Below are 24,684 nucleotides of genomic sequence, written 5' to 3' on the forward strand. Positions count from 1 at the left end.
TGCCATTAACTGCATTCATTGTCTAGCTAAAACATAAAAGATCTAAGTTAGACATAAAAATTTGCATAAGTCAGTCATCAGTAAATGTCTGTTATTAATAGTGAACTGTACTCTCAGCTCTTCAGCCTCTTTTCGCATCACATCAACATTGGCCAGCCAGGATCCTAAAAGGCTTACAGCGATTTTGTTGTGGTTGTCACTATTTATTATGTTGTTTTATATTGATTATTATTTGTTATTAATTGAACACTATGTATTTATACTGATACTTCTACTACTAATAATAATAATAAGAATAATAATTATTAGTAGTAGTAATAGTAGTAGTTGTGTCTCACTAAGAACTTGATTTCCCATAATCCTCTGGGAGATCACATGCCTGGCATGCCTCACTCCTCTGTGGACTCAATCTCCCAGGACTCCCTGAGGAGATCACAGTCTCACCACCAACGGCAACCAATCACCGTTCATCCTTGCCTGAGTATTGATGTGTATCTCCTGTATCTGATTTTTGTTACCTGTTTAGTTAGTATATAAACCCAGGCTTTTAGCTTAGCTCTTTGTGAGGTATTGCATCTTTCAATAGAGCTACTGAGCTTTATTTCTTGTTTTGTTGTTTCCAGAATTTTTGAACTGTGCTCGGATTATCTCTGTTATGTTTTTTCTGGTTTTGGCCCTGGCTTGTTTTTCAACTATGGCTCTCTTGGACCCCAGTAAAGTCTATTTAACTGCACGCGTCTGATCAGTCCGGTTGCGTCACAGTGGTGACAGAAGAATTGCAAATAAACATACACTAAGATGCACTAAAATGAGTGTACATATTTATTAAATTTATTAAATTATATACAACCACCTGCCTAGTGGCCCATAGGTCATTTTTGAGACCCCTGATTTAAAGATGTATAAAAATAATAGCATATGTTATTAACTAATCAACTGTAATTGTCTATTTATAGTAATTTCTTGTCAGACTTACTATGAATAGGTATTTAACTGGTCACCACGTTTCCAACAGGAGGCACTCTGGATATTATTTTTATTGTAAGTTTATTCTTGATGCTATGCAGCTTTCTCAGTTATTATGGAATCTTCAGCTCCGCCCATTATCAAAAATTGAACACAGTGATTCCAAACTTTTGAAAACGTAGCGTACAACTGAAGCGAGCATGTGCTGCTTTGGCTGCACCTGATCGGCCGCAGTCTGCGCAGGAGATGAGGTCCTCTGGGCAGCCGGTCTTCTTGGAGCCTCCCAGGCAGAAGTCACAGTAACCGTTGGGAATGACTGAGCCGTCTGCTGCTTTTTTGGCTGCAATACAAGAGAGAAAGCGAGGAGAAACTGAATCCACAGGAGATCATACTTAAAAAAACAAACTTTGAACATTATTCAAAAAATAGAAAAGTGGATGGAAAAAGGGAAAGGGAGGAAAAAAGGGAGAGGAAAAGGATAAGAAAGAAAAGACAAGCAAAGGCAAATGAATGAAAAGGGAAAAAAAGGAAAGGCAGACGTGTCAGTCTGTGGTTAGTATCGTCCCAGCTGGTTTGAGTGCTGGGTTTTCTCTCCATATGTTAGTTTTCATTTCGGCAAGCCTGGGCCTTTCCAGCTCAGCCACTGTAACAGCATGCAGGTGGGGGAGGGGCGGGGAAAGGAGGGGCTCCTCTCCAGCGGGAGGCCCCAGGCTCTGTTAAATATTGTCACAGGAACAGAGGGAGCGCTGGGCGGAGAGAGACAGGTACGCCGCAGGAGGCCACCGGGTTATATCATTAACAAGGGAGACGAGGCCGTCTGCATGCTTCTACACCTCAGCCACTTACACGCCGGCTTCAGCAGACACATGTTCATGGCTGATCGCGTCTATCTCTCTGAGGGGGGGAATTAAAGAGTGACGCAGGACTGGATTAAGGAAGGTGAACATGAGTACCATAACACTGTTTAGGTGAACTAATAGATAATGCGTGGATGGATGTTTGAGCTCCAGAGAAGAGCGAATGTTCATATAGCAGCTCTGCAGTGTAATGGCAGCCACTGTGTGCTGTGCTGCTGGATGATTTGGAGCGAGCTCGGGTCCTCTCCAGTGAGGTCATTAATCCACTCCCCTCTCCAGAGATTCTATCAGTGGGGGGAAGGGTTTGTGTATGTGTGTGTGTTTGGTGGGGGGGGGCTGTTGTGGCAGTTCTTTTTTTTGTGGATTCCATGGGGCTGTTCTGCTCTCTAATCCCCAGAGAGAGCGAGAGAAAGCCTCTGATCAGGATGAGAGGAAGAGAGGACTAGTCTGTGCAGTATTAAAAAGCTGTGATCCATACAGGCTGCACTGAACTCACACTGGAAACGCTGCAGTTCAAAAGCAACGGTGTGCATCATCACAAAACAGACTAAAGCACAAAAGCATGTAGTAGGTATGGCGCTGACCGCGGTGCTGAAACGCCATAGTGTTTCATACTATGTGCTCAGCGTAGGCGGATATATAAATCTCCGCTCACCACTTGAGCCACCAAGCCAATGAGTCTTGTGGCCAAAATGAAGAATTTTGGCTGGAAGTACAGAAACATGTTTATCAGATATGGACCATTTTACCAACTGAGTTCAAACTGTGGTCCCTCATTTAAAAAAAATGTATTCATACTTATAAAAGTATCCAGACTATAGATATTTAAACAAGGTCAGTAAAATAATCCATATGCATTTTATTTACAATTAGCAAACACGCTCCAGTAGCATAAAGAGGTGTGGAGGATAGAGGTGTTGACTTAAAAAAGGAAATCTCTATCTTAAAAATTTACATTAATAATAACACTGTTGTCACATTAAGCCACAATTATAGTTTAAAAAGAAAGCAAAACAATGTCTTTTTGGCCAAAACAGTCGTTTGAATTTGTGTGGTGTGCACCAGCTGCTAAACAGAACTACTAATCCCTGCATCGTTTGTTTTGAGACCCCCCGACTGTGATTAGACCACGTCACATGATTGCTTATATTGCTGAAGGTGAAAATAAGTTGTTATTAATAGTGGACATTTGTAAATGTGAAAAAATCCATCTGGTCTGGTTAACCTCTGCATGTGCTCTTGCATGCAAAACGTCCACCAGATATAAAAAGCTACTCCTATCAATAAGAAATCAGTGCAGCATACCATTGTCCATTTGTGCCCCCTAACCATGCCAAGCCAATGATGCTCAATATCACAAAAGAGAAGAAAGCTGCAGCACTCTTCTCCAGTAACCTGTTTCAGCATGGCAGGCAATGTGGTTACTGCTTAAACCAGCAAAACTGAAACAGGTTTTTGTTACTGTTAAGAAACTTTTAAACTAACACAGTTCTCAGTGTAGTTTGGTAGTCCTTGCTTTAGTCCCGTAATTCTTTCTTTAGGTTTCCTATGAACCACTTCTTGTTTAAATATTAAAACAGCCAGAAAATATAGTACAGCTATGTGAAATAGGACATGGACTACACAATAACACGAAACAAAAATTGTGAGACAAATGTGATTTACTTTAGTGCATATTAAAGCTATGGACGACGTGCTTTTGGGCATTTAAATCATCCAACTTGATCACCACCATAATAGATGCAGTCTAATGGCTCAAGCCTACTTTTGGGGAGTTTTTTCTGCCGCAGTCACCCTCGGCTTGCTCATTAGGGGTCCGGACCTAGATTTCTGTAAAGCTGCTTAGTGACCATGTTTGTTCCAAAAACTGCAAATATAACTGATCTGAATAGAACTGGACTGCAAAAGACAATGGCTAGTACATAAAACACTGTCAGTGAAGACCATGTAAGCTGGTCACGACACCAAGAGCCAAGCACACGAGGCAAACTATGTTATCAATCTGCGAAAACTGATCAAATGCTCTATATAAGGAGCAGAGGAGGGTCTTCCACTGCACCCTGAGTAACACAATGTGCCTCTGTCCATGGTCCTGAAAGAGGTCTTTTGACTACACAGGTCTTCTGACTAGACAGCATGTGAGGAAATGCTTCTACTGGAATAATCACTATAATGAAGTAAGACACTACTCCATGATTAGAATATGTTTCTCCTATAGCAGATCGCAAAGTGGATCTAGAGGTACTAGAGCACTCAGTTAACCACTCCAGGAGTCAGTATTCAAATACTGAAAGCATTAGAGTATTTATTACACTGCATCATAGAATGTAGTGAAGAAAATATACAGACCAACAATTCAGTCATGTTAACTTTAAAGGGGACTGTGAGGTGCATCAGTGTTGCTTGTATTTAAGGTTAAGAAAGTATTTATGTTATACTTTGCTACTACTAATGTACCTTAATGCGAGCCTGTCACCATGGACGTGTGAGGAGCATTAACACAACTACTCTAGCTAAAACCAAAAATAAAAAAGAGATTTCTATTTTCTTAATGCTTTCTTTAAATTTATTTAACATGTCAGCACATCAACTGAGGAGAAAAAGGTGTACATAGAACATGAGTTATCATCTACTGTTGCACTGGTTAGCTCTAGTGTAAGTGAAAGTCTAATGAAAATAATAAAAAAAAAGATACACAGAATATGGGACTCCTAACCTGGTAGACCACCAAGGTCAGATAAACAGTGCTTTCATCTTTGATCATCTCAGATTCCAATCTGAACAAATCCACAGGTGTTTCTGTCCATCCTTCCACTATGAGAGGACAACTTAACACTAACAGTCTGAAAGGATGTGTAGCTGACAAAGAAGCCTGAGAAAAGGAAACGGATACAAAAGAACATCATCTGCAAACCAAACAAAGAAGCTGCTGGTGTTCTCAGAACAATGGACTGACCACCCCAGAGTCCAGACCTCTACATCACTGAATGTGTTGGGATTAGTTGGATCATGAGAAGCTGAAAATGCAAACAACTTCTAAGACTGAACTTTGGAGGTGTGGGAAAAAAGCCCTGCCGATTTCTTTCCGAAAAACTGAAAGCAAAAAGAAGTGGACACATTACTGAAACAATTAACATTGGTTTTAGTTGGTGAGGCTTTTGCGTAATGGCTTTCTGAATGCAAATTCGTTAAATAAAGGGTGGTCTCTGACTTTTGCACAGTAGTGTACAGCTCTGTGAGTGGCGGTGAATGAGTTTACCATGTCTGTGTATTATATTTATTATTTTACCCATTATATTGTTATTGTTCAGTAGGTAGAAAACATCATGATGTAAAAATTAATTTTGCTCCAAATATATCAAAGTCTAGGTTAACAAACAGATGGCAGCTTTAAAGTCTGCATTTAAAGTAAGATGATTCATATAGAGGAAGGCAGAGGTGTGGAGGATAAGGTAAGTGTGCAGGCAGCAGTGGAGTGAGCAGGGACTGCGGTACACTGTAAATAAAGCAGCGAAACTCTCCACGGTCTTCACACCGAGAGCACAGCTTCTAATCTCTATAATTAGTGCACGAGTGACGGAGGAGCGCTCATATGTTCAGAGCTTGAACTACCGTACACCTATATACAGTATCTGGTAACGTTACTCTAAAAATGGCATCTCTCGCCCTCCTTGCTCTCTCTCTCTCTCTCTCTCTCTCTCTCTCTATCTCTCTCGCTCCCTCTCTCATCCGCTGGTATATACTGAAATAATTGGAGCGACACCTCCAGTACTGTATAGCGTGTGATCCACATTAAAATGCCATAGCAACAACATAAAAAGGGACAAACCGGCACAATGAAAGTTAAACAAAGGAGCGTGTGCTACATGGAGTGACAAGAGTCTTGAGTAAACATTATTGGAAGGAGAAGAAATGAGGGAATGTGATAAGGCACACGAGAGGAATTCTCTGGATTATTGAGCGAAGGCGCCGGGATGCTTCAAAGGCCACCGAGAAACATGCTTCTTTACGCCTAATCCTAACTGCCTTTTCATGGAGGAGGGAAAAAAGGCATGCGAGTGAAAATCTGTTCTTTTGTCCTTCTGTCTTTTATTTCATCTCTCGACTGCAGACAGCGCTCAAGAATCCCCACGGAGAAGCAGCGAATGTGCGAGCACACATGTGCACACACAAACACACACGTTCACAGCTTAAACGCGAAACGCTGCTTTTCCTTCAGCCCCCGTCTGTCTCTGCATGCAATACGCAGGCTAAACACACAGACACGGGAAAACATACAGCCTCGGACAATGATTCAGCAGATCCTGCTGCATAAAGCATGTTCAGAGCCGCAGCCGGGCTGCCCTCTGGCCTGCCTGACTGAAAAACACAGAAAAAAGCAGACAGCAACAGTTACGTGCCTGTGGCTGTGTGTAAAGTCTGCAAGCCACCGGCACTGAGAGCTCTGTTCTTTAATACAGAGGGGTATAGAGAAACAAACAGAAAAAGAGTGGAAAGAGAGATCAAGGTAGATGAAGAGAGAGAAAAGCAAAAGAGTGAGAGGAAGAGGAGAAAAGGGGAGGGAAAGAAAGTGAGAGAGAGGAAGAAGAGATAAAAGAGAAAGAAAAGGATATAAAGTGACAAAGAAGAAAGTGAGAAAGAAAAAAGAGGGAGCAAGAGGAGAGAGCAAGAAGGAGAGCAAGAGAGAGGGACAGAGATCAAGAGGAACAAAGAGAAAGAGAGAAACATACATTGAAGCGTGAGAGAGAGAAAAGCAAAAGAGAGAGAGGAAGAGGAGAAAAGAAGAGACCAAGAAAGTGAGGAAGAAGAAAAAGCAAGAGGTGACAGAGAAAGAGAGGGAAAGTGAGAAAGAGCAAAAGTTAAAAGAGAAAGATAAGGAGAAAAAGAAGAGAGGGGGAAGAGAAAAAGGAGAATAGACAGATTCCATGTGTTTGGGTAGTGGCTTCCTCTCGCTCTATTGCGCTCTCGTTCTCAGCGCAGCGCTCGTCCAATTACAGAGAGAATACAGGCAGAACAGCACACTTCACAGCTTTCAAGTGTGAGTGCATCCCCACGGGAATTAAAAGACAGAGACAGAGAGAGACATCCTCAAACACCCCTCCTCCTCTCTGTTCTCCCTCTCTCTGTCTCTCTACAGCTCTCTCTCTCTCTCTCTCTCTCTCTCTCTCTCTCTCTCTCTCTCTCTCCTCTGTGTCTCTTTTTTCAAATCGGAACATAATCTGATGCTGGTCGGATCAGGTCGTCCCTGGTCAGCGCTACAGTAGCCGCAGCCTTATTGAATTAGCGCTTCCACAGGAATTACCCACAACCACCTGTTGTCAGATACTCAGCCCCCTCCGCTCCATGCGCTCAATATAAACACTCCCGCAGTCTCACTGTGGCCATCAACCCCGCAAGTAAGACCAACAAAACAATTCACCAAATCGCACTGTTCTCCATCTGAAGTGTGCCATGAGACCCACAATCGTACACTGCAGCCCAAACTGTCATAAAAGCACCTGAAGAGTGTAAGAGTGCGGAAAATGAGCCGCAAGAAAATACACTACAGCCTGACGCTTCTGTACATGTGCTGAGTATATATATATATATATTATGGAGAGAGAGAGAGGGAGAGTGAAGGAGAGAGAGAGAGAGATACAAAGTAAAGAAAATGTTATCATGCCTGTTATGAGCTTAACATGTCTTTATTTAACTAGAGCTGAGCTTTATTTAACTAGTGCTGAGCTATCCCTGCTAGCTTAGTGCTAACATACCATAGGAGGAGCTTTAAATTGATATTCGTTTAAATAATAATAATAATAATAATAATAATAATAATAATAACAGAATTCTGCATTAAACATTCATATGTACTGATATTGCTATATCAAATGATGCACTCAAAAATGTTCTTTTCCTGAATTTAACTGAATTATGATAGTATTTCCACTAATCAGCACACACAGTCAGGCTTATTGACTGAACATCGGCACAAAGGCATTCCAGCATCCCAACAATAAAAATGATTTACTTTCGTATTGATTCCCGCATTTCTATCTATGTTAGGATATTTAACATGTATAGTCTGTTTACACTTCGCCAGATATTCTGTCAAAAAGCTGCACAAAGCATCATGGGGCACAGGAATAAACTGGATTGTCATCAGTTTTGCTGTGCTGATATCTGCTGTTCTACTTTGTGTTAGAAACACAGTTTGCCAATGTTTGACACCTGACAGCCTCTTTTCACTAATCACATGTATTTTGATACATATATTTTTATTTACTTAAGTTGGAATTAAAGAACTGTTTTCATCAATTTATTAGACTTTTTTTTTGCAACTATTACAACTTTCAGCTTAGTCTGTTACAGTTAACCCCACCTGTGGAAGAAGTAACATCTCCACTCCAACTTTCTTTTAAACCTTTTACATTTTTGTTTGAAGCTGAGATTTGTAGTTAAAAATGATCCATCTTACTCAAATATTTTACAGTTATTTTGCAAAACCAAGATGTTCCGTTCTGTCCTGCTCTCCCCTATAAAGTTGCTCTAAATCAGGACCCAAAGTGAGACCTACAGGCCAAAGTTGGCCAGGGAGGCCAGCAACGATGCTTAACCTCCCTCATCCCCTCACCCAATGATAGAACAAATATTTTTATTATGAGCTGATGACAAAAATAGCCTAATAGCATAACAAACAGAGGCACAGAGATGAGGAAATTTAGGGATGACTGGAGAGCAAAATATCTTATCAGAGAACTTAAAGACACAGTGGTATTCTTTGTGTGGAAGGAATACAACTGTCATCAACATTATGAAAGCACAGTCTCCACACTTCCACATAGACTGATGAGCTGTGAAAAGGTAAGGCTAATAGCTAAGCACCACAGACACTGCATGCATATATATATATATATATATATATATATATATATTATATATATATATATACATATGATCTTATGTAGTTTTAATGCTCCCTTCATTCATTCATTCATATACTTACTTACAGATAGACAGATACTTGATCTCTGTAAATACTGGAATAAATCTCATTTCCGACTGGTTTCTTTAACTTGTGACTGGTAGTGTAAGGGTAAGGAACAAAGATGGCAGACAGAGGCACTAGGAGGAGGAGCTGAGCAGCGTATGAGTCAGAGGATGAGGAGGAAAACTCCAGGTCTGTCAGAGACTCGTCCGCTAAAGCAAGTGCCACTCACATATACAGCCATGCGCTCACATGAAGCGCTGCTGCAGTCTGAAGAAAACCTCCCACAGAAATGTGTATAGAGCATATTGGCATTGAAACAGGGCACACACTGCAACACATTAGCAGATGCAGCCATGCAGATTAGGTGGATAAAAAATGCATAGAAAAAGACACACACACACACACACACACACACACATCCTCAGCACCCTAAGCACAGATTTATTGCCAGTGCGGTTTGCATAATAACTTTTTCTGGCTTGCTGCATTCCTGGCTTTTTTAACATGACAAATGAGAGAGCGCCTGTCCTGATTTCTAATATTCTGCATGCCTGCACACTAACACCAGCACACACACACACACACACACACACACACACACACACACACACACATATATATGTATATACAATATTGTGCAAACAGATTTTTTGTGTTTTTTAATATATTGACTTTCACCTAAACAAAGTGGCGGTTGACTTTCCCATCTTATATCTAATCTCCTTAAAAATATCTCCTGAAAAACTTGAACTTAATGACCATTTTGAATGGAAATGAGTGGTGGCCTCTGACTTTTGTGCAGTACTGTACTTACTGCCACACTATTAATATATTAATATAATGAGATTTTATTATGTAATTTTATTGCTATTGGTCCATTCATCACAACATGTTACACAATGAATCAAAGGGCAGCTGGAGTTTTTAAAAATAGTGCACACAACATAAAAAATGAAGAAAATAGAGTTATTTGGTTTTCATGAGAGAGATGTGACTTCTGTTTTGCAACCACATTTTAAATGTACAAAAAAAAACACATACATCAAAGTGTTTCCATGACAATCCAGCCCAGATTCTCTCATTCTAGATGCACCCTTCATGCCCTCTAGTTCCATAAAAATACACACACATGCGTGCACAAGAGGCACTGCAACAAAACACTCCATCTCCCCTTGTCCAGTCAGCAGGTCGGGTTGCATATCACACAGAGCCTTAAGCACAATGACACTGCACAGGGAGGGAATGGAGAGCTTTTGGTGCATAATAAAACCTGATCTATGGTGCAATCAGTCTAACCTACACACGCACACACACACGCAACCAGGCCCAACAGAGCACAAACACTGCATCCCACATTCAAAGACGCATACATGCTGAGGGAGGCCTCTCTTAGTAGGGCTGCACATTAGGGACGAAACTACATATTCTGGTTATTGCTCCATACTGCCATTTTATATATGTATATACTGATGAGCCAAAACATTATGACCTAACATGCCTAATATGCTGTTGGTCTGTGTGTCTGTGTATCTGTCCGCTGAGGTATGGACTCAACAAGACCTCTGAAGGTGCCCTGTGGTATCTGGCATCAAGACATTAGCAGCAGATGCTTTAAGTCCCTGCAAGCTGTGAGCCGCCACGGATCATACTTGTTGTTTCAGCACATCCCACAGATGCTTGATCGGCTTGAGATCTGGGGAATTTGGAGGCCAGGGCAACACCTTAACTACATACTAGTTTCATGGTCATTACTGAATAGTTCTTTAGTTAGGGATGCACTGATGTGGGAATTGTGGGCCGATGCTGTTATTTGATATTTTTCATGTACATGATATAAAGCACACACACACACACACACACACACAAACACTATCTACACCGCCTAAACATCCTGCTCCTCTAAAGAATGCTTCATAAATCATCAAATATTGGTTTGAAATATCAGCCAAATCCAAACACCTGTCCAGTGCAAATATCTGCTTATATAGATATGATTCTGATATCATGTAATAGTAATTACTGAACAATTCATAGGAGTTACTGAACAATTCATAGTATTTAATGAATAACTGAATAATAAGCATAGGGTCAATGGGTAATTGCACACAGACACATATAAAGAAATAAGAACACTTCCACTGACATTCTCACATACCAATTTTTAGGAAAAAAGATGAAAAGTGTGTTATTTTGACCTTTTTAAGGTGGAACGGGAGAGCTAGGGAACCCACAGCTAGCTCAGCTGATAACATAATCCTGTTTATGATGTCTCTAAGGCTACTTTGGAGTTTTTCTTCAAAGACTTCAGTGTTTGGATGGACTAAGAAGCAATATGCCTCTATTTACTTTACGTGCTGATGATACATGATTTCCTGAAAACCATGACTAGCATACGTATGGCATACGTATGTACACATTGTTATAATTTAGAACGGCTATGTTTTTTTTTCCTTTTTTTCTGTTTTCCACTGTATGACTGCACTAATCATTAGGTCAGTATTGGCTTGCGCAATTCCAATATCACACAAGGCTGCAATATGCAAATGAGCCTCTAACAAATCACATTTTGCTGTGATGAAGGTGATGCAGCTGGTGAAGGGGATTTTCTGAGTGTGTTTGGGTGCATAAGGACACTCATATAATCCAGCATACGCAAAACACTTCTCTTTAACCACATCAAGAATCCATTCATGTGTTTTTAATTCACTGCAAGGCCCGTCCAGGACAGGACTTATGAGAATTGTGCACAAATCCAGCTCGGTCTTGACACAATAGGTCTTTGGAATGCTCGGTTTTCCTTACTGTCACTGTGCTGTGTGTGTATGTGTGTTTGTGTGTGTGTGTGTGTGTGTGTGTGTGTGTGTGTGTGTGTGTGTGTAGAAAGCAGGAGAGACAAAGACAGAGGGGAGAGAGTGTATGTGGGGTGGGGGTGGCGAGGTTATCCCGATATAGCTCAAATTACTTTCAGAATCCAATCCCAGTCCTGCAACCCCCAGCCCTCAGTCTTGCTCTTAATACGGAATAGCAAATGAGCCAGACTGCAATATCATTCAGCTCAGCCCCCTCCCTGTCTGGGCTCATATATATGGTAAATCATAAAGAGAATTCACTAACTCTCTCTCTCTCTTCCTCGCTCGCTTGTTCTCTCTCTGCCTTTCATGCCTCCGCCACACACGCGCGCACACGCGCACGCACAGACTCCTCAAAGCTCAAGCAACTCTAAACTCCTCGGCCTCCCCTCCCTCCACCAAACCCGATGTACATATAACGCCGTATTCTTTATAGCAGGAGCCTGGCTGGCTGGCCCGTCGCCATGGCAACACCATCGCTAGGCAACGGTCGCAGCTCTTCCCGCTTTGTTGCATACGGGAGTGCGAACTGGTAGCAGGTAGAAGCTGAGGCCTAGCGACTTACACTGGAAAGAAGGTGGAGTGAGAGCAGGCCTGACGCTACAATGTGATTATTATGGCAAGTAAAGCCTTCATTCATTTTTGCCTGATAGTTTAGCCAAAAATTAATTACATAAATGTAACCATTTTCAAAATTTCTGCATTATTTGGCTGCGGAAATGTGAACAACGTAATTCAGAGTGGTGTAATGTGAAACGGTACACCGTGTAGAAATTTACGACTAATTTATTTACAGTGGTGGTGACAGGAAACAGGGGTTGTGATGTCTACAATGCAAATGTAGCCATATTATTTACTATCCTAAACCACCAGTGAATCTACATATCTGAGTTTTCATATGTCATGTTGATAATGATAAAATAGAGGTAATTCTGAAAAATAAAGCTTCTTTGGGGACTATTTTGACTTTCAACACCCAAAATCAACACTTACTTCAAAACAGCTGTAAAACAGGCCAAAATCTTACCTTAAAAGTATTGTAAAACAACATCTCAGGCACCAGCATATTCACAACCATTTCATGAAATGACTCTTTTCTCTTAGCATCAAACCACTTGGAATGACTGTTTACATCCTAACAAAGACACATCTGCAAAGTTACATCTGATGCTAAAAGTAAAGACAAATGGACAAAAGGATGGATTCAAGCATCAAGTTGCTACTACTATTTTTAGCTATGCAACATACATTATTTTGCCTCTATGGCATGCAGTATCAGAAACCTCATAACTAACTCTATTTTAGATTATTTAACAGCTCAATGCAGTTTGAGGCAAGTGTGCATTCATTTAGGCTTGCTGTTTGCATGCTGCTAAACCACCTTCAGTGCAAAAGCATGTCTTTGCAAACGTCTGATTTTTGGCTGAAGCACAGCTTTAAACTACAGGCTTGATATTCAGTTATTAATCTTAGGACTTATTATTCAGTGAGTACTATAAATTATGCAGGTTGTGAGGGTGAGAAATTAAAGTGTGGACCCACATACGGGCAGTTTAATGGGTTCTACACTCAAGTACACATCTTTGGATATAAAGTCATGTTTTCTTTTTGGTGTTAAAAGAGCAGGTAGATTGTGCCTCAACCAACTCTGAGATCACATATGGCCAAACACTCAAAAGATCACGTCCAAAAAACTGGCGCAACACTCTCTTTTGGCAGCACAAACACATCACACTTCATTTACATTAAAAAACACGCTGCCAGTTGGAGTGTGATCAGCTACAGCAGGACACAGATTGATTTTCAGACGTTATGCTGTCGTTTATATATCTTACACTGTCTTTGTGTATTATATATTTATGATAATTTTAAACAGGAGCTTGTGTGCCGCTTTACTCCACTCCTTTCCGTCATCCTCTCAATACAGCTCCAGTCAGGTGTGCTGCTATGTCATTACCATCCGAGCTACAAATCAGACCTGCAATCACACCACTGTTTTTTTCCATTCTGTACTTAGCATGAGGGAGTTTATTTGAAGAGGGGAGCCGGTCGGAGCTTTCTTTCAGAGCCGTTTGTTTACCAGCGGGTTTAATCGCTGCAATCACAGGGCAGAAAAAAAAGAGAGTGTAATGTTGTGGTTTTCGGCAAGGGTGTGTTCTGCAGAGAGAGAAAGAGAGAAAGAATGAAGAAGAGAGTGAAAGAAATGGATGGGGAGAAAGGGAGAGAAGTGCTCGAACAGTAATGACATGACAGGAATAAACAAAGAATGGAACCTAAGAAATGTGACCTTGGCCACAGCCGTCATCACTCCCCACCCGTCGCCTCCCTCTCTCTCTCTCTCTCTCTCTCGCTCTCTCTCTCCCTGTTTTTCTCTCTCTCGCTTTCTGAATCTCTTTTTCTGAATCTCTCATTCTCTGAACCTCTTTTTTCGCAGAACCTCTCTCTGAATTGCTCTCTCTCTTTTAACAGTTCTACTCAAGCCAGTTTTATTGGCATGAACATGTTAAGTGATAGTGTTGCCAAAGCATTTAAATTTGGTTTCTATTCATCAGTCAATGAAAACATTCAGTTCAGTCCTACATCGTATAACCATATATCTCCATTTCTTTGGATTTTTATTGTGCCACATCATTTGAGCACAGCAGCTGTCCTTTACATTGTGTGAAATAGGGATGTTCATGGGTACTCGAGTACTTGGTTAACCATTCGAGGTGCTGGTTTTCAAACACTGAAATCACTATTTGGGCACTCGTTGCTTTTCAGCACAGAAAGGTGGAGAAAATATACAACAGTTGAGTAAACCGCTGATTTTATGTTTTGTAACAGTACTGTAAAATCTTATGGGTTTGCTTATATTTGTGAGTGATTATGTATATCACTCTGTACCAGTCTGAAACATGAGTACCTAAAAGTGAGCACTTTGTTAAGGATGTAATTAAGATTTAACGCAGCTTTGCTGCTAACTAGGCTAACTAGTCTAGCTGATGTTAGCTAGATCCAGAAACAGTGGAAATATATTTCTCTGACAAACTAACATGATTGTCCACTGAGGAGAAAATACCTTACCTGTAAGACAACAAGTTCACATTAAAATCATTCAAATATCAAAAGTAATCAGGATGCACATCCTCAGTGTTGACATTTCTTGATGGACCAGGAGAAATGTGCAAAAACATTGGTGAATGTGACTATTAGAACTAGGCCTCCAAATCAGGCCATAAGTGTCAAACCTCGGTCACAAACAAAGGGAACCCTCTACAATAATATAAATTTCTGCTAGCGCCTTTGTGGGATTCTAGTAGTATGTTAGCACCAAACTAATGGCACTCCAGTTCTAGATTAAACACAGAACAAAAACAAGTTTCTTTTTTAGATGTTGGTTGCAAGTTCTGCTTCTCACAGTCCAAGTGATCCCAAACACAATCAGTTATGTTGAGATCTGGACTTTGGTGTGGTCAATCCATTAATCTGAGAACACCAGCAGCTTCTTTATTTGATTTGCAAATTTCTGTCTGTTTCCTTTTCTTAGTGAGAGCTTCTTGACATCCTCTATGTATGATAATCATTTTCAAGCTCCAGTTTTGGAAATAGCAGTTTTTGCATTTCCTTATGCAAGTGGATTATCATATTTCTCCTGAAAAATGAATAATGGCTGTTCTGACTGAAATTTAAACAAAGGGTGGTCTCTTACTATTGCAAAGTACTGTACAATGGCTTTGAAAGTGACTCAGAACTGGAACTATCAGTTTTATAAGTGATATTTTGATGGGTCACGTCCTAGACTGTAGGCTTGGCTGTTAACAATTAATCACTGTGTAATGATAGTTGGTTATTGGTCAAAAGAATTTGCCAAAATTTGCATAAACAGTATTATTTTGACTATGTATTTAACTGGGGGTGTAGCAATGCATCATGATACTGCAATGCAAAACTGTGACAATGTGCACTGTGGACACTGAACACTCTGTTAATTACACTATCTAATGCAACTGCATTGTTTAAAAAACAACATTTGCAAACGATCAGCACTAATAAACAACTCAGTCCATAACTCCTCCTCCCTCCTAGTTCAAGTGTAATTAGCAAGCTATGCAATGATGTTATTATTTATCATTTGTCTTCATTTTTTTTTCTTTAAATTATGTTCACAATATTGTGAGGATGCCATATCGTGGACCCAGTATCGTGAGTTGAATCAAACAGTGGCTGCATTGTTACATCCTTATATTTAACCACACATTTATAACTTGCTATATTTCAATAGAAAGCAGCTAGAAACCTTTATTTCGCTCTCTCTCGCTGCCTGCTTCCTTTCTGACTGTCTCCGTACCCCACAGCCTCAATCTACACCTCTACCTCTGTGTGTGTGTGTGTGTCTGTGTGTGTGTGTGCCAGGGTGCAAGAAGGAAGGGGGGTTGGGCTTCTTAACTCGAACTACCGGAGTCACAAAATCCAATTTTCAGGTGCATATCTAGAGGGGGCGACCTCCAAAAGCAAACACCAACCTCACCTCACTCCCCCCACCATTCCCTGACACATTCACATCAATGCCTAGCCAACCCCCCCCCACTCCACACACACACACCCCAACACCATCACTGCACTTCCTACACCCCCCCCCAAAACCACCACCACCCCCTCCACCCACCCAAAGCCTCTATGCCTCATATGAAAAAGAATGTGAGCAGACATGAATTTTAATGCAGCTTCTCATCTCAGCCCAAACCAGTTCTGCCTCAGCTATGGAAATAAATAAAAAGTAGAGGGGGAAGGAAAAAAATACAGATAACCGATAGATGAATCTTAAATCAAAAGCAAAGAGAGATGAGGGAGCGGGAGAGGCAAGGAGGAGAGAGAGGCGGATAAGCATAGAAAGAGAGAGAGAGGAAAGAAATAGAGAGAGATATCTAAGAGGGGTGGCAGAAAAGACAAAGGGATGAGACTGAAAAAGGAGAGTGAGTAAGAGAGAATGAGACAGAAGGGGAAAAGAGAGGAGAGGAGGAAAAAGGAGGTAGAGAGAGGAGAGGGAGGGAACGAGAAAATGGAAAAAGCCAGAATCTCATCTCTTGGCAGAATAATCTGTCATTTATCAAACTGATTGAAAAAGGAGAGAAGTAGAGAGGGAGGGGCACGGGCACCAATGGAAAAAGAAATCGAGAGAGCACAAGAGAGAGAAAGAGAATGCGAATCTGGATTTGGTCTGGCTCCAATACTTCATCGTATGGCTCGGGTCTGGCAGCCGTGCGCCTGCGTCTAGACGTTTCTTTTTTTGGACTCGGAATATTGCATGAATAATGGATGGTCGAGGTTTCATTAAAAAGCCCCTCTTATTAATGATATTGCTTGTGGTGTACTATGGAAGAGGAGTGTGTGCATAACCTGACAGATTGGGAGGGCAGTGGAATATGCATTCTCACACATACACACGCAGGTGCATGATCACACACCACTCAGGCATCTACAAACAGACACACACACAGCCAGAATAACATACTAAAAGAGCGCGTGGTGTTAGCGTTGTGAGGACAGCCGCCGGTTGCTGTACGAGGTGGAGAAGCAGACAGGCCCCTTCACCCTGGTGCTCGGCCAATTAACTCTAGGAGGTAAATGGGCACGCTTTCGCAAGGACACTGCAACGAGGTCAAATACAGCAGAGGCTTCATCACACAAAAGGACACGACGCTTGTATGAGTGGGCTGAGGTAGTGCCAGTCAAAAAATAACAAGTCCTGAGAAGTGAGTGGTGGAATATTAAAGGAATAGTTAACTGAAAAATCCAATTTATGTTGTTTTGTCCTTACTTTAAATGTAGTCAGTCAGCTGAAGTTTGCTTCCGTAGTTTTGCGCTGGAGCTATGAGGCTAATTTAGCTAACAAGCAAAGAAAGCTTATATCTTAACAGTTAGTATCATGCAAACTGTGTGCCTAAACAATCACTCACATTCTTCATACTGTGTTGTTAAAGGGGAATCCACAGTCATCTTTTGTACATAATTCAGTCTTCCAGAGTGGTTTGAAATGATGTACCTCATTAAAGAGAAACTTACTGACTGAAGCTGATAGGAACCAGGGGTCATAATGTCTACGATGCAAATATAGCCATTTTATTTACTATTCAAAATAAGCAGTGAACCTACATGTATCTTCTGAGATTTTATATGTAATGTTGAAGATGGTAAAATAGTTATCTAATAATAGAAATAATATAAACATTAATCCCTATAACACAATAATATCTTGCATTTGACACGCACTCAACTAAATATATAATTCACCTTAATTTTCTCTAACCTAAACCTGGACCTAATCCTAGCCCTATACTTAACCTAACTCTCACCCTGGTAATCCTGGTCCTAAGTGAGACTTGAAAGCCTGTCGGATTTCTTTCCAGTGGTGGTGATAGGAACCAGGCGACAATGTATATTTCATTAAACCTACATGTGTTTTAATATGTAATGTTGTGGTAAATCTGAATACATAAAGTTTTCTATCTTTCAGTTTTGACCTACGTGTTCCTTTCTGCCAGGAATAGATTAAAAAAAGTTTTAGGCCAAACCCTTATTACAAAACTCCACTTTGAATTACTCTGTTTGCATCTTAATGACTGAAATCTGTGGAATTCTCCTTTAAGTTAGCATTAATAAAGTTAATGAGACCATTCTGCCACTGTATGCAGAAAGAATGTCTTTACAATCCTGACTTATCTTGTTTTGACGGGACTATTCGGTTCCATTTTCTTGTCTTACAATGACAACAAAGGGAGCTTTACACAGTGCTGTGGACATTCTCCAGACAGAAAGCACATTTCCGGTTTATGTAATTTTTTATGTGTCTTAAACTGTTCTTTAAAAACAAGTACCCACTAAATAATTGCATTACCGATCATTAAAAAACCCAAATCCAAAAAAGTTGGGACAGTATGTGAAATGCAAATAAAAACAGCACTGATTTTAAATCCACTCTGACCTGTATTTAAACAAACGCAGTACAAAGATGAGATATTTAATGTTTTACTTTATCAACTTCATTGTTTTTTATGTAAATATATGCTCAAAAAAGTTGTGACAGGTGCAATTTAAGACTAGGAACATCGTGACATCTTAACCCTCTGGGGTCTGAGGGCATTTTCTCAATTTTTGCAACTTTTTTATATGTCCCTTCCATATAACTTGATACTCATATTTTCATATCAAATGCTTCGTTATGTTTGTCACTACTTTCCAAAACCACTCCAGCAACTTCAGCAGCTGTAAACTCTTTGCATGCCATTTCACGTGTCTCTGATGTCGACTGAATGAAGAATGAAGGGTTTCCGACCTGATGGGTCAAACCTTAGTGATATCCTGAGTGTCCATTGGTCAGTTTCATACAAAATGTAGACAAACACACGAGTCCACCAATTACACACAGTGAGAGGTGGACCCCAGAGGGTTATATAGGTGATGTAGTCATGCTTGGGTATAGAAGGAGCATCCAGGAAAAAGGCTGAGTCCTTTATGAGCAAGGACGGGTTAAGACGGTTGTTAAGAAACACTGTTCATCACTGCATCTCCAAATGCAAGTTGAAACTGAACTATGTAGTGCACTTGCTGTAAGTCAACAAAGTCCACAAACACTGCTGACTTCTCTGGGCTCAAGCTAATGCCTAGTGCGAACATGTATTGTGGACTGACGAGTCAACTTTTTAGATGGAAATAATGGATGTTGTGTTCTCTGGGACAAAGAAGTAAAGGACCATCCAGATTGTTACAAGCGTAAAGCCTCTGAGTAAAGACTTAGCTTTACCAGCATAAAGTCTATTGGTCTGGTATTGAGGGGAGTATTAGTGGGTAACTTGCTCAACACATGCTGCCTTTTAGACACCATCTTCTTCAGGGACATCCACGCTTATTTCAACAAGAGAACAACAAGAAACATTCTGCACGTCACAACAGCATAATCAGAGAGTGCAGGTGCCAGACTGGCCTGCCTCTCTTCCACTGAAAACATCTGGCACATTTTGAAGTGTGAAATACAATGATGCAGGGTCCATATGGGTCCATGCGCAGCTGAAGACTTGTATAACTCAAGAATGGCAAAAAATGCATCAATAATCCATTTTTAAAACAGGATGGGTGTCTTTAGTCTCCACATGATTATTAAGTGCTGTTAAAAGGAAAGTTGATGTAACTCAATGTTGATGTGGCTCATTTGGAATGAGCATAAATTTGCAAAAAAAAAAAAATTTCTAAAGTAAAACGTCAAATATTGTTTTTTTGTACTGTTTTCATTTCACTACAGGTCAAACAGAATTTACTAATCACTGCTTTCTGTTTCTATTGTCACTTCATATGCTGTCCCAAACTGCTGTACCAAGCAGCTTGGCAATGTTGCTATGCCGCTAAATTCTGAAAGACTAAAACTGACGTATCACAGTATGTCAATACTGCATTGTCATGCAAGCGTTAGATGATTTAGACATGAAATGCTAAATGGTCGATGGTCCATTGCCTGTATTGTTTTTTTTTCCTCATTCTAGTCTGTCAGCTATCTCTCTCTCTGTTCTTTTACTTAGTGGGGTGAGACTGGTGGGCAGGGGAGTGTTGTGGGTGGAGAGGATAGGGCTGTGAGTGTTTGGGGTGGTAGGGCGGTTGTGGGTGTCACCTGAGAAATGGGGAAGAAATGGGGAACTGTTGACATTAATAATGAAACGAAAAGGACAGTTAATGTCCCCGTAAAGGGGTGGGTGTTAGTGGCCAACAAATTAAAAAAGAATATTGATAATTTAAAAAAAGCTAAATGGTGGGATATGTGCTTCCATTACATGCATTAGCCTCACAGATTAACTGCAAAACTAAAGAAACAAACACAACATCAAGGATAAGTAGAAAACTGTACAAATCACATTTTTTCTCAAACTATTCCTTTAAGGTGATGAAATTTAAATGTCCAACCTACGTTTGTGGTTGTTCTTGCGCTGGAATGGAAGGGTGTGGCGCTCGGAGTCTTCCTCGCCCTCTTCATCCGCCAGGTGCGTATGGGTGTAGTGGTAACTCAGGCCTGGGCGGTTCTTGTAACGCTTGCCGCAGACTAAAACGCGGAAAAAAGGAGAGGCAGGTATTATCAATACAATGCAGAACAATGGATGGAACAACTCTTGTGACCCTTATTATATCATAGTGATTATTTATTTAAAACCACCAACATTATATTATTATATAATTATATATTATTACATATCAGCCATGAATATTAAAGTGATATTTTAATGATAAACGTACACAATTGACCCCACATGTATTGTTTGGGACATGTTTGGTGTCTGATGTTTGCTTTTTTAGTTTTGAGGCTAATGTGGTTCCTGACACTCATCATTGTTGGAACAAAATAACTTTAGAAAGAAAAAGAAAACACTTTCTTAACTTTCAATGTAAGGTAATCTTTTTTTTTTGGTTACGGATATTTAAACCTTTTTCTTGACAAACTACTCAGGAACTCTATTGTCCCACAGGTAGAAACACATAACATGACATCACACAATGTGAGCGTGTGCTATTTCAGGATATTGCATTTTCTGCTGATATTAATCCAACATTGATACCTGCAATCAGACTGGTACTGTTTCTAACTGTGATCTATGAAAATGAACTGAAGTACAGACAAAACTGAGGCTTCACAATTGCTGCTACTACTGTTTTGAGCTACACGATGGGTCTGACATGCCTTGGCTGATGGACTACCTACAGGGTAAGGGAAAACAATTTTTTGCCAAGCCACTGCATTAATGAAGCACAGAAATGTGAATGGAACGATTTCATGTTTGTAGCCACGTCTCGTCTTCTTTCATTCAAGACTGTGTATTTCTGCCAAACATGAAGGTTAAAAACAATCACATAATATCACGTTCAGCTCTGAGTCACAGTGCTGGATTGTGGAAGATGCATTATCTTAGAGAAATGACACTCACTGTCACACACGTATGGCTTGTCTCTGTCCTCTAAGGAGGCCGGCTCCTGTCTCTTCCTCATTCCACCGACGCCACAGGCCTGGGCGGGGTGGAGCAGCACGTTCATCATCACACACAGAACAACATACAACTGCTACTCAGTACAAACATTTGGAAGACGCTGAGACTCTCTTGTCTGCTCTCTCTGTGCAAATCTCACTCACACAGAACCACAGACACACACAGGCTACACACACTTCCACCTACAATGGACTTTCTATTACTACAGCTATTGTGTAGAGTCTTACAGTACTGTGGAAATGTCAAAGACCAGAAACCTATATTTATTTCCTTCTAAAACGGCCATTAAATACAAGTTATGCTTTTTTCAGCAGATATTTATGGGGAGATATAAGATCTGAAATATCCACTTCATGAAAAAGGAGAAGTCAAATAAAAATAACTGAAAAAAGAGGAGTTTCCAAAACTGTAGTTCAAAAAATTATTAAAAGATGTAGAGAAAATTGGACTCAAGCTCCACTCTTCTTCAGATTTAAAAAAAAAAATCACAGGTGTTTCTGTCCATCTTTCCTCTGTGTCAAGACAACGCAACACTATGAGCCTGAAAGGATGTGTTGCTGTCAAGAAGCTGTTACTGAGAAAAGGAAACAGACAAAAAGATGAAACTGTACAAATCAAACAAAGAAGCTGCTTGTCTTCTCAAAACAATGGACTGACCACCCCAGAGTCCATACCTGAACATCGCTGAATTACTTAGATTGCAAGAAGCAGAAAATGAAACCAATTCCTAAGACTGAACTTGAAAAATGTGGAAAAATATCCTTACAGATTTCTGTGAAAAACAGAAAGCAAGGCCCAATTCCATTTCACCCCTAAATACTGAAAAAATTATATAATATTTAGTTGTATGGTCTTCTGTGTAATATTCTATGAAATATGCATTTTTTCTGATACTAAAAATTGTGCTTAATGACCATTTAGACTGGAAATTAAAAGAATACGTGGTGGTCTCTGACTTTTACACAGTACAGTGTGTCTACCACTTTAGCTCTGCTCCAGAAAGTGCAGTTTATTCCTTGTGACCAGCAACAATCATATGTTCTTAGGGTACGTCTCTTGACCACACACCAGTATGATTGAACAGTGATTCCTCAGAAAACGATTCAATGCATCACCCCAATTTCACCACAGTCTGATATGATTTTTTCAGTACAAATCAGATTTACGTTTAAAAATACACTCAATATGCAAGTGTGTACTGGGAAATAGACAATAAAAATAATACACCAAGCTTTTTGTACATTTTAAAATAGCCAGAGAATTTTATTTATGGCCAAAAAATGAGCTCATGCTTTATTGAATATTAGTATAACTGAATATAATAAATTTTAACATGTCAAAATTGATGCAATTGAATCGCAACAGATGCATTTTAATGTATTTCTAGGAAGATTTAGTTACCATAAAGATAAACCAGAATGCACACACACATCGGGAATTGAGCTTATGATACATTTATCACAGCATCTCTCTCTGTCTTCACCCCTCCGGGGGTCTGTAACACCTGAGAGCAAGTTAACAGCACCAACGGTGTGAGATTCTCACAGAAAGTGCTGAGGCGGAAAGTTTCGCTTTCAGTCCCAGTTACACAATGCAAGTCTCTCTTTGTTCTCTCAGCGTGCCTATCTGGATCACAGAGTGTTTCTGACCTATAGTGTGGACTTTACATAAGTGTGTTCATAATTACAGTTTTAAGTGTGTGCTTAAGTACATACATTGTGATATTAAGATCTGACCTCCCTCGTGTGCTGGAACTGCACTGTATAACAATAAGACGTAAGCAGAGAAGAAGGAAAACTGCTCTGACAATGATCAGGTTAAGAGAAGACCACTGATAGGCCTAGAAGGGGAAAGGTCATGAACAAATATTAAGTTGGCTTGACAAAGCCATTGCTATGAAATCCCAGTTGGTTGCTAATGTGTTGCTAGGGCGTAGCTATGTTATCCCAGGTGGTTGCTAACATGTTTCTAGGTCATTTTTATGCTATCTCAGGTGATTAATAAGGTGCTGCTTGGCCATTGTTATGTTATCTCAGGCAGTAAGGTGTTAAGGTCTGGCTGGTCTATTACTATGGTATCTGAAGTGGTTGCTAATATATCTGTGCATATACGTGCTAGTATGTCTGTATATCTGTATGTATTGTCTATGGAAGCAGTGTGAGAGATGTCTTTTTTTTTTTTTTTATTAATATATTAAATTTTCTCAAATTTTATGGATCTAGCTCAAAAACACTGACCCGGGAAAACAGCACACAAAAGCTTAGAATAATAAAACAAAGAACAGTAAGTTGGTTTTGTCAAGCGAACTTGATTAATGGCTCTCGAACAGACTGTGTTACATTTAGTGACTTGCCCTGAGAATTTAGATCTTCCAACCTAACAAGAGCGTCCTGACCCTAATTCAGGAGTGTCCAAATCCAGGCATGAATAGAGGGTGGCCAGCACACTTTGGTGTAGGGTTTGGAGTCAATTACTCATCAACAATGAAGATTATAGAACAAGTTAATGCATTAATACATTGTTTCATTTAAAATGGTCTACACTGCACTTTTAAAATGCATGCAAAAATCAATGAATCACTACTGCACTAATGTATTTTAAAGCTAACAATGTTAAAAATCTAAAAAATTGCTTTATAATTTTTAAAAGATGCATGCGACCATTCTGTTATACTCTACTGTAACCCTTGAGGGTAATGCATCTTCTGTTGTTTAGTTTTATAATAAAGGAAGAAATATATTGTCACATAGACATAACATTAACTGATGGCAGTGCTGTGATTGGGCAAAATAGCAGGAAAACATAGTCATGAAATAACAACTATATATTAGACTGCAACTGGAGTTTTCAGATGTATGGTAATATTTGCACACATCTGACAGCAACAAAGCGATACGTCTACAACACCGCACCAGTTTAGAGATGTTTTTCTGCTGAAAGCCAGAAAACTCAAGCAACCAATCTATTTTCGCTTACAGTGACAATATATCATTGGGGTGGGATCACTGGGAAAAGTCATTCCAAAACAATGTTATCAA

The 24,684-nt window shown here is 40.0% G+C and overlaps 1 protein-coding gene across 1 annotated transcript in view; it reads right to left on the reverse strand.

The window, feature by feature from the left end:
• dpf1 (D4, zinc and double PHD fingers family 1) overlaps nucleotides 1-24,684 on the reverse strand; it is a 59,334-nt gene that overhangs the window by 4,472 nt on the left and 30,178 nt on the right. The window contains exons 8-10 of the mRNA XM_036556744.1: nucleotides 21,587-21,665; nucleotides 20,578-20,709; nucleotides 1,187-1,306 (exon numbers count right to left, since the gene is read on the reverse strand). Coding sequence (XP_036412637.1) covers nucleotides 1,187-1,306; nucleotides 20,578-20,709; nucleotides 21,587-21,665 — 331 coding nt within the window. The remainder of the gene's footprint in view (nucleotides 1-1,186; nucleotides 1,307-20,577; nucleotides 20,710-21,586; nucleotides 21,666-24,684) is intronic.

This window comes from Colossoma macropomum, unplaced genomic scaffold (assembly GCF_904425465.1).
Source record: "Colossoma macropomum unplaced genomic scaffold, Colossoma_macropomum, whole genome shotgun sequence".
NCBI lineage: Eukaryota > Metazoa > Chordata > Actinopteri > Characiformes > Serrasalmidae > Colossoma > Colossoma macropomum.